Genomic DNA, 9,875 nt, shown 5'->3' on the forward strand with positions numbered 1-9,875 from the left:
AGGAAATGTTCTTTGAGCTAAATGAAGCATGTGAGTTTTAATTGGAATGTTTTGTGATGACTCTTGTGCTGGAGCTATCTGTCTGCTCCCAGCACCTGACAGCCACTATTCAGCAGCACTGTGGCCTGACTGGCTCCATATACAAGTAAGTGTATAGTCTACTGTCTGTCAGTCCAATATCATATTTCAACATCTTGTTTGCTCTCATGCATGGATAGCCTAAGCTGTGCTGACTTGTTTGTGCCAGTGGGGAGGGAGGAAGAATGCTGTTGCGTTACCAGATCGACTGTTTGGCGGCCAGGACCCTCTAACTCCATCATTCCTTTTATGCTCTACTCGTGTCTCAGTGAGCGGGAGCTTTAATGGAACCCTTGTGGAGCGGTCGTGGACGGAGGTGGAGAAATGGGGTGCCGGTGACCGTGCTGGGAGTGGAGATGACCAATGGGAGTTGTGGGCAACTGTCTCGCTCTGCTGGTCAAAGTCATGGTAGGATGACATATATCGACCACCTTACTTTTTGTTCTATTGTTACTGTACCTACTGTACTTACAGGCTCTGTCTACTGTGACTGGCAGACTGTCTGCTCTGTCTACTGTGACTGCCAGACTGTCTGCTCTGTCTACTGTGACTGCCAGACTGTCTGTCTTGCTCTCTCTTAGTCCCCAGAACGGACAACAATGTATTCCTCCCTCTGTCTCTCTCCATCTCTCTTTGTCTTTCTCGATGTAGGGGTCAGTTGTCCTGTTGTTATTGTCTTCCCTTCATCAGGCTCTCCCTGTCAGACCTAGGTACAGTATACAGTATACATATCGTTGTCACATATCGTTTATTTAGAAAGGTATCAAGGGTCGTGTCATGCTTAACTGGTGGTGACCATACAGTAGATCAGGTGTGTGCCTCAACGTCCAGGTGTACCTTGGGATTATGTAACAACCACACATTACATTATGATTACAAAAAGATACACAAAAAGTTTCATTTATTGTTTTCTTTTATTTACAATATCAACGCTCATTTCCTTGTTTGGGATAAACGTGTGTGTCGACATTTAAAAATAAGAAAACGAAATATATATATTAACCACTTTGAAACTGGTGTCCCTATATTGGGCAGTTGTAAAAAAAATCAAACAAAAATCACACCTGTGTGAAGTGAGTGTGGGGGTTCCCGGGGGGGGGGGGGGGGGGGGGTCCCTCTACTGTACTGTACTGTACTGGCACCCCCGAAAGCATCATCAGCGATCCAGGAATCCCGAGTTGGTGTTGGCTAGACTTCACTCTCGCAGCAAGATGTGTGTGCGTTAGGTTGCGCACAGGTGGTGAAAAACAACCATGCTGTTTTCGTGCTCACACCCAGCCACCCAGCCACCCAGCCACCCACACACACACACATAGCTCCCTAAGGGACTGGTTGCACCACTCAAAAACTCCACAAGATCTCATTGCTCTGTGATGCAACGCGGCTATTTCCTTTATTTTAGATTGGGGTCCTTGGGGTCTGCATTGTTAAATCTAATGACAGTGTTCTTTGCAGGCTGCTCTCTCCTCCTCATCATCTCTGGCTCACTGATGGCCATGGTGACCGGAGGTCAAAGGTCACCATGGTGCGAGGTTGTCAGCCTGCTAAAGTTCGCCTTCATCACCTCCTCCATAGGAAGCATAGGTAATGGCCACCAATGATACATGCACGCATGGTCCCACACACACACGCACGCACACACACACACACACACACACACACGCACACACACACACACACACACACACACACACCCTCATAGGTAATACACAAAGACACATGCACACACGTCATGTATGATCCATCCATCCTGCATGTAGGACTACTAACTGTAGTATAGAAATGATTTGTACATGCAGATTCCTCCATGATCAAGTAGGCCGTTAATTTAAAAAAAATCACACACGTGTGAAGTGAGTGGTGAAACTCCGTGTGGGGGGGAACTTCCAGAACCACCGCAACGAGCCCAGGGTGCCGGCCCGGTTCCGGTGAGCCGCCCCCGCGTACGAAACGGTGGAGAAATGACAGAGTTACCGTGTGGGGGTCCCTCTACTGTACTCTACTGTCACTGTATAACACGCTAATAAGTTATCGTCAATGTCGGCAGGAATCCTCCTCCAAAACCGTTACTTTTCAGGAAAACTTTTATAAAAAAAACAGGTAATCATTTTTATTCATGGGATGAATTAAATTCACCCGTAGCGTAGCTGCTTACGTAGTGCTGCACACTGAAGATAGCACATTTACAAGGCCACATGTTGTGCTGCGACACATTGTGAGCTTGTTGATGTGCTATTTTTGGTTCGTGACACAGCGGGCAAAAGAATAACTGTTCACACGTGCGCAGCCCGGCGTGGCCTCAGAGCTGACGTGGACAGCTAAATCTGTCTCCACTCATATGCTCTCTCTCTCTCTCTGAATCTATCTCTCTCTCTCTCTCTCTCATTCACTATCAGCTTATCCTCCTTGGTAGGCTGGATCTGTCACCAGCTCCTGATTGGCTAAGGACCCTGTCATCAGCGATGTCATGTCTAATCTGTGGTCTGAACGCCCTGATCTACTGCACCAATCACGACTTCCGACAGGCAGGATTGGCATTGCTGTGGACCAGTAGGAAGCCATTTTCAGACCCTGTACTGACTTGATTGATTGATTGAATTGATTTGCAGAATTACAGTACATTTCAAGCACAAACTCAATACAAAGACTGTTAACTGTGAGTGGACGACCCAATTAAGCATTACACTTGTTTACAACAGGGTCCACCATGTTCAATTCATCAAAACATTTAGAGACGTACAAATAGACACTTCTATATAGTTAAAGAACAGAACAGGAATTCATCAGAACAGAACAGGCATTACTAAACTGAACTTTTAATGATATTCACCAAGTTTAAGTTATTAGAGGTCTCTGTCTCTCCAGCTCTTTAGTAAACAGAAAATACATTTACACTTTGGGGGAACTGTCTGCAATTTTCTTTTTGTTTCACTTGTTTATTCTGTATTCGGTATGGGTTCTCTATCCTAATTGTGTGAAATGGTATCGCAACCTGAAAAGGAATTTTCTGAATACTAAAGAGCTGGGGAGTTTTTGAACAAACTCTGTAACCCAGGACCTTCTAGCTGTGAGGTGACAGCACTACCGACTGTGCCCCCCCCCACACTCTCAGAGTTAAATAAACACAGAAGACTTTACAGTGAAAATTGTTGTCCCAGAGATAAAACATTCTGTCAAAGGGGAGACCGGCCTAGTGAATATCAAAACTGCGGGTCCTCCTTGACATTCAAAAGGTTGAGAACCACTGCTCTAGTCCGCGTGTGTCCTCCTCTCGGTGAGACTGGTCAGGAAACAGAAGCTGTAGTGCCACTGGAACACATCGCACACCTTGGACCAGAAGTGACCCGTCATGCGTTGAAAAGGCACGAACTGGGCCAGCCAGTGATCCAGCAGCTTGAGAACCACGAACCCCACGCAGGACAGCGTCGCCAGGAGCATGTATCTCTGGGACCGTGCGTCTCCGTGCGCCAGTTGCACCCGCACCGCCTGGAAAACAGTTTATTATAGTCAACTAAAACTAAACCAAATAAAGACAACTAGAATTGGAAAACCTTTTTTGTTTAAATAATAATAATAACTATTGTGTGCTTATAAAACTAACTACAATCATTAATGAAAATGTCCTTTTCAAAAAAAATCTTCATAGAAAGAATAACAGCTCAGGAGTCAGAACACTATTTAAACTTGCCCCTGACTAATCCATATATTACAATAAAAACCTTTTTCAAAACAAAGACCAAACTAAATTACCAAATTTGCTTTTGGCAAATTTTTTGCTTTCGCGAAAAGAAAAAAAATCAAAATAAAATGAAACTTTAAAACTACTGAAAAATGCAACTGTCATATAATAACCGTGCCTGGAACAAGGTGAAGGCCACATGACAGCCCAGAGCCACCTCGAAGCCATTCTCATGCAGCAGAGCCAAGCTGTAGCTCAGGATGGAGAACAGCTCCACCTGCAGGGCGTATCCAGAACTCCAGACATGACCGTGGCCTGGAAACAGAGGTCGGAAATGTAAGTATGCCCAGACCATGTAAACTTACATTTACTCAAGCACTGTATTTAAAGAGTTGTGGGTGACCAATCCGAGCCCACTATTCAAAGTGGGATTTTTGTTTTGCTGTGACATTTTAATCTGTTTGGAAATGATTGAAATGAAATGAATCTTCCAGACTAATATCCACACAGTGATATTAGTCTGGCCATGCCAGGCTACAAATTATGGTCTAATAAAATTGGTGCCATTTTGTACACTTCTTCTACTTAAAGTAAAATAAAGTGATTACTTCCTCCACCGCTGGCTATGAAGTGGCTCCACACAGGAACCCAGGCAAAGATGGGCAGGGTGAACCACTGGTCCAGAACGGCCAGGGGTCGCTGCAGGGTGGCGAGGCGCGCCCACTGGATGGGAGCGTACAGGATGGCCATGATGGAGAACACCTCTCTCACATAACGGCTGTCTGCTGTCTCTGTGCTGCTCTTCTGTCCGTTAGAGCTGGCACCATTAATGGGCATACAGAATTACAGATAATAGCGATTCATGATTTAAACTTTAAAAGGTACAGGAAAGTGTTCAGTAGTAGCAGGAGTCTCTCCAGCTCTTTAATAAACAGAAAATATATGTTCAAGTCGGGATACCAATTTTATCCAATCAGGATAGAGAACTCGGATACTAAACAAGTGAAATTGGAAGTGATGACACAACGAAATGAGCAGACATTAATAATAATTAATTAATAATTGGAACTATTGATAAGTGGGTGCTCTCTCCTGGCAACCCAGCTGTTTACTAAAGAGCTGGAGACAGGGAGGCCTGTGATTGAACACTCTACATACTGTAGGCTGTAGCAATGATTACTGTCAAAAGTCTCATGGAGAGTCACTGACACCCAATCAAGGCAGCTTGTTCATTGGCCACGCACAGGTGTGGGAGGCTGTATAAGTAGAACTAGCTGCACTCATTCCCTGATGCATGCTCAGATCACCACACCAGGGCTGTCTCCTGTCTCCCAACCTCCAGAACTACCACCTTTTTTAAACCCTCAAACCGTGTGTGTCCAAGAACAAACCACACACACATCGTGTGTACCACACACACACACACACACCTATTAAAAAACCTGAAAAGGAATTCCTCTGCCTCTTCTGTGGTCAGCCTGGCCGGTGGCCTCGCCTGCTCACCATTACTGTCCATTAATACAAACCCCAACTATTTCCGAGTGCCACTCTTTCAATTACTACTATTAGCACAGCTCCAGACTTCCCAAAACAAACAGGTCAGACTAATACTAGGCCTCACCTCACTCCCAGAACCCACCTCACCCCTGCCCATTTTGATAGGCTGGAATGGCATCTGGCAATGGGCCTGGTCTACAAGTTTCGCTACACCACCAAGATATCCATGTACCGTACCTGTCTGAACACTTTAATGATTGTCAACAAAGTGAATCCCTTGACCCTCATAAGAGCACCTACAGACGGCTGCACTTCGAAACTGGCCCGCGGGTGGACCCTGTAAAAAGTCAGAGCCCCCCAAGCCTCGGAGACCACATGAAACTTCCCCTACCCCTACCCCTTTTCTTTCCCATACTGTAGTGTACATGTTTCCCATTTTTTTTTAAACTTTATTTGATTTCCTGTTTTTCCTAGAAGTGTCTTTACATGTTCTGATTAATTGAAAATGGAGGACCCTTATGTAAACAAGTCTAGTGCTTTTCGGTTTAGTACTGTGAAATGTACCCATTTCACAGTATTGCTGTGAAATAAAATGTTCAATCAATCAAACAAACAATCAGAATCAGAATTTGTTAATAGCAGCTATAGGAATTTAGTTAGCAACTAATCATTGATTGATGGTTGATTGATTAAGGAAGTAACTTTTTTAAACGGGGAGACGGTAGTGTAACCCAGGTTTACTGTATGTCTTTGTATCTGGTTGTATGCATGCATTTGTATGGTCACAGGTACTGCATCAGTTCACAGCTCATCACTCACTCAGTCACACCAGTTTCAATCAGCAATCATCACCACACCCTAGTATAAAGCACAGCCATTTTGTCTCAGTCAGTGAGGTGCACATCACTGGCTGTGGCAGGTCTGTATTCCCATTCTCTTGCAAACAATTTACCATTTTACTCTTCCTCACAATACATCATATTAACACTGACCCTGATCATTGATTTTAGACTCCAAATACTGAACTGAACTGATGAACTGAACTGATGAGCTGAACTGGTTGAACTGAATTGGTGAGTTTGTATGATTTGTTTGAAATGTTGTTTGTTTGAAGTGTTTTGTTTGGTTTTGTTTATTTTCATTTTGAAGCTTAAACGGATTAACGGATGGACAGCTACTTTAATTATTATTCCGCCTCCCCGGCGGACCCCTACCCAATAACAAATACAACTGTGCCAGGCATAGCATACCGAAACATGAACAGCCAGTATATCCCCATCAGTATGTATCCCAGGTTGATCAGAGAGTTGCAAGGCATGGCCAGCCAGCTGGGCAGATGTTCCACTCTCCTCTCTGCATAATGAGAATAGTCCACGTCCACGTGCACGCTGTCGAACAGAGACGTGCACGCGACGGCGATGCACGCAAGGTAAACCACTGACACGTGAAACAGAGCCCGCTTCATAATTAATATACTAATACAGTTTGTTTTGAAATGTTTAGTTAGAGCTCGTGTGCGGTGCGCGCCGTCTGGTCTAGATCGAGTTTTTGGAGTCTGGACTCTGGTTGAAACTTTGTTGTTCCGCATGCAGAATCACATGGTGTTGAATGCAGTGTTTCCATTGGTCTAGGCTCTAGGAAAGTGTGTGCGCGCGCGCGTGTGTGTGTGTGTGTGTGTGTGTGTGTGTGTGTGTGTGTGGTTGCGTGCGCGTTCTTTTTTTCTTTCTTTGTTATCACTGACACTAGTATTTTAATCTATTCTTGCACTGAAAATTCCAAAGACTACTGGTAGATTTACCATGGCAGAACCATGAATTTGATTGATTATATAGAAGTGTATAATGCAGAGCCGAAGAAAAAAAGAAGTTGATGTTTTCACTGGTAGCATACTTTGGGTAGACAGAATTGCGTTGGGGCGGGGGGGGGGACTGTCGCGGCCGAGCGGAGCAGAGACACAGATTTCAACAGCTCGCACGCAACGCACAAACAAGAAAGGAAAGAAAAGTACTTTATTTGTTTATTGAACCTGCGCTCGTCTGTTTTTTGAGACCTTTATTTAGTTTATGTCTGGAGCCTGTTCTTGTTTTGTTTGCCCCGTTTATTTTGAAACCATTACAATCACACAACACAAACTCCTACCATAATATCAATGTAACTGCCAGTGACAGTTGGTTCTGCAATAATTTATTTAGTTTGAAGTCTGTTTATTCTTTATTTATTGTTTGTCTTATTTTGTTGTTTGTTTGGATACTTCCTGTAATTTGGCATACTTTTACTTTGACACCTCCTGTTACCTATCCATATATAGCTGAAGCCTGTTAGCTTCACTCACCTCAGACCAATAGACTCATTTCACACAGCCAGACTCCAGAGTGAGCAGAGGGAGAGAGCACGTGTGTGTGTGTGTGTGTGTGTGTGTGTGTGTGTGTGTGTGTGTGTGTGTGTGTGTGTGTGTGTGAGTGTGTGTGTGTGTGCACCAAAGACCACACGGTATGAAATGTTTGACTGTTTATGTGACTCTTATTATGTTTGTACTCTTATTGATTAAGCAGTGTTAAAGCCTGTGACATTTGCAGTTGTAGTGAACTTTTAGTGACTGAAGTTGTCTTTTGTCTACAGTGCCTGTCCGTCACACTATGTGTAAATGTGACCATCGGTGACTGTTGATGTGCCCTGAGGTTCAAGTTGGTTATGCAGCCCTTTAGCACCCTCGATACGCGGAGTGAGGTATACATGATTATTTATTTGTCTAGTTTCCATTTGGAGTATATCATTCATGATTGTATTTGTTTGGTTTTCGTTTGGTTGTGGTACTTTTGGTTATTGTGCATTTTCCTTGTCTTATAATTGAAATGACTTGAGTTTTGTATCACTGTATTTATAATTGACCATAAATTAACCATTTTTATTGTTGATTGTACTGCTGAAGTGAAAGTTTATTGCACAGATTTTAGTAGTGAAACTATGAGATTATTCGATTGTAACTGTATTGATTCTATATCCTTATAGTTTTCACGGTGTTGGAACAATAAACACACCCGTCGAGACCACCCAAACTTGTCATTCTTTCATCAATCGAGGGGCAGCTACAATCAACCTGTTGCAGTGATTGTGAGTGATATGGTCAGCTTCTGATGTCTTTCTTTCTTTCTAGATGTAGATGGAGATGACCGTAGATGCTGCTGGAACACTGAACCTGGTCTCCTGTGTGAACCACCCCATTCTGGCTGCTAAGATGTCCATGTGGACATTATGAGTGTTTGTATAGAGAGAAGCATGGCTGAAGAGCTTTGCATATCAGTCGTTTCTTGCTGCTGCCAAAGTCAAATTGTGATATCTGTAGTGTTTAGTTCATGGCCGCTTATGAGATGTAGATATAAGTACACCTGACTGGTGGAATAGCCTTGTGATACATACTGGGTGTGCTCTTTGGTGGTTCACAAAACAAACAAACAAACAAACGCTGCACAAAAATCACACAAATCAAGGGATGTCCGACAGTCAGTGTTGGATATTGTCCAACTCCTAATTGCTGATATCAACAGATGCCGATATATATATATATATATATTATATGCAGGCTTTTTCCAGTGGTGGAAACATAACTCAAACTTTTTACTTAAATAAAAGTAGGAAATACTGCAATATAGAAATACTCTGTTACAATTCAACATGTACTCGAGTAAAGGTACAAAGGTTTTGGTATAAAATGTACTTAAAATACCAAAAGTAATTAATAATTACTCATTATGCAAAATGTCTCATCTAAAATGATCTAATCTCTCATCTCAGTAGTATAAAAATATTTTAAAAATAGCAGATCTACAAGCTCACATGTGTCTTATTGTATTGTGAGCTTGTAGATGTTTTTAATGTAAAATAATAAATAAAGTAAAATTAAGGGTTAGGGTTATTAATTTTTAATGCCTTTATCGGCCGATAATATCGGACATCCCTAACACAAACGTGTCAATACATTTCAAAGAGTGGCACTAAAACTTCACCAATAAATAAAGAAACATCCACATGTTCCATAAATTAAATGCCACAAAGGTTTGTCGAAAAAATGAAGAAATTACAAAAAATAAGTTTCTTAAACATCTTCTGCCGTATGTCCATAGAACTTCAGCTCTGTTGCAGCAAGCCAGTACAATGTGTCATTGTCTAGGTCACCTAAGCCACGATCACCATTCGGTGGCCGGTATTTGGGGCAAATGGTCATTACGTGTTCCACAGTCTGTAGTGGATCCTCGCATTCACAGTGGGCACTGTCCGAGATGTCCCACTTCTGCTTTGAGGGTTGTCCACTCCTTGCAGGGGAGGTGTTGGCAAAGAACATATTTGGGGTCCTCGATGTATTCCACTGGTCCCTCTGTCTTGCCTTCACCCAGGATGCCTTGGAGGTGTCAGCTGGTGTTGTGTGGAGCAGTTCCTGGGCCTGTGTGGCAAAGGGGCACAGTGACTTGAGGCACGTGTGCTGTGGCAAAGGTCGCCGTGACTTGGTGTGTGTGTGTGTGTGTGTTGTGGCAAAGGGCACCGTGACTTGAGGCACGTGTGCTGTGGTGTCTCTGACGACCTTGTGGAGGAGATGGCTGGGATTCACTCAGCTGTGCCTTCTCAG

General features: G+C 43.3%; 2 protein-coding genes across 2 annotated transcripts; one reads left to right on the forward strand and one right to left on the reverse strand.

Annotated features, from left to right (window-relative positions):
- Positions 1-5: 5 nt before the first annotated feature.
- On the forward strand, positions 6-2,669 carry LOC308312499 (uncharacterized protein; the record flags this gene model as incomplete). Its single annotated transcript, XM_080759108.1, is given in 7 exon segments — positions 6-30; positions 348-406; positions 408-440; positions 442-486; positions 1,395-1,662; positions 1,969-2,006; positions 2,439-2,669. Coding segments are annotated over 7 exon segments (693 nt in total). The 3' UTR covers positions 2,664-2,669.
- A 12-nt stretch (positions 2,670-2,681) lies between these two features.
- On the reverse strand, positions 2,682-6,814 carry tmem187 (transmembrane protein 187). The gene is made up of 4 exons (XM_080759109.1): positions 6,505-6,814; positions 4,366-4,574; positions 3,936-4,072; positions 2,682-3,564 (listed from the first exon to the last, which is right to left on the reverse strand). The coding sequence occupies exons 1-4, from the start codon at positions 6,717-6,719 to the stop codon at positions 3,328-3,330; spliced, it is 798 nt and encodes a 265-aa protein (XP_080615235.1). The 5' UTR covers positions 6,720-6,814; the 3' UTR covers positions 2,682-3,327.
- Positions 6,815-9,875: the final 3,061 nt, after the last annotated feature.

Source organism: Protomyctophum bolini (assembly GCF_963924005.1).
Source record: "Protomyctophum bolini genome assembly, chromosome: 3".
NCBI classification, from domain to species: Eukaryota; Metazoa; Chordata; class Actinopteri; order Myctophiformes; family Myctophidae; genus Protomyctophum; species Protomyctophum bolini.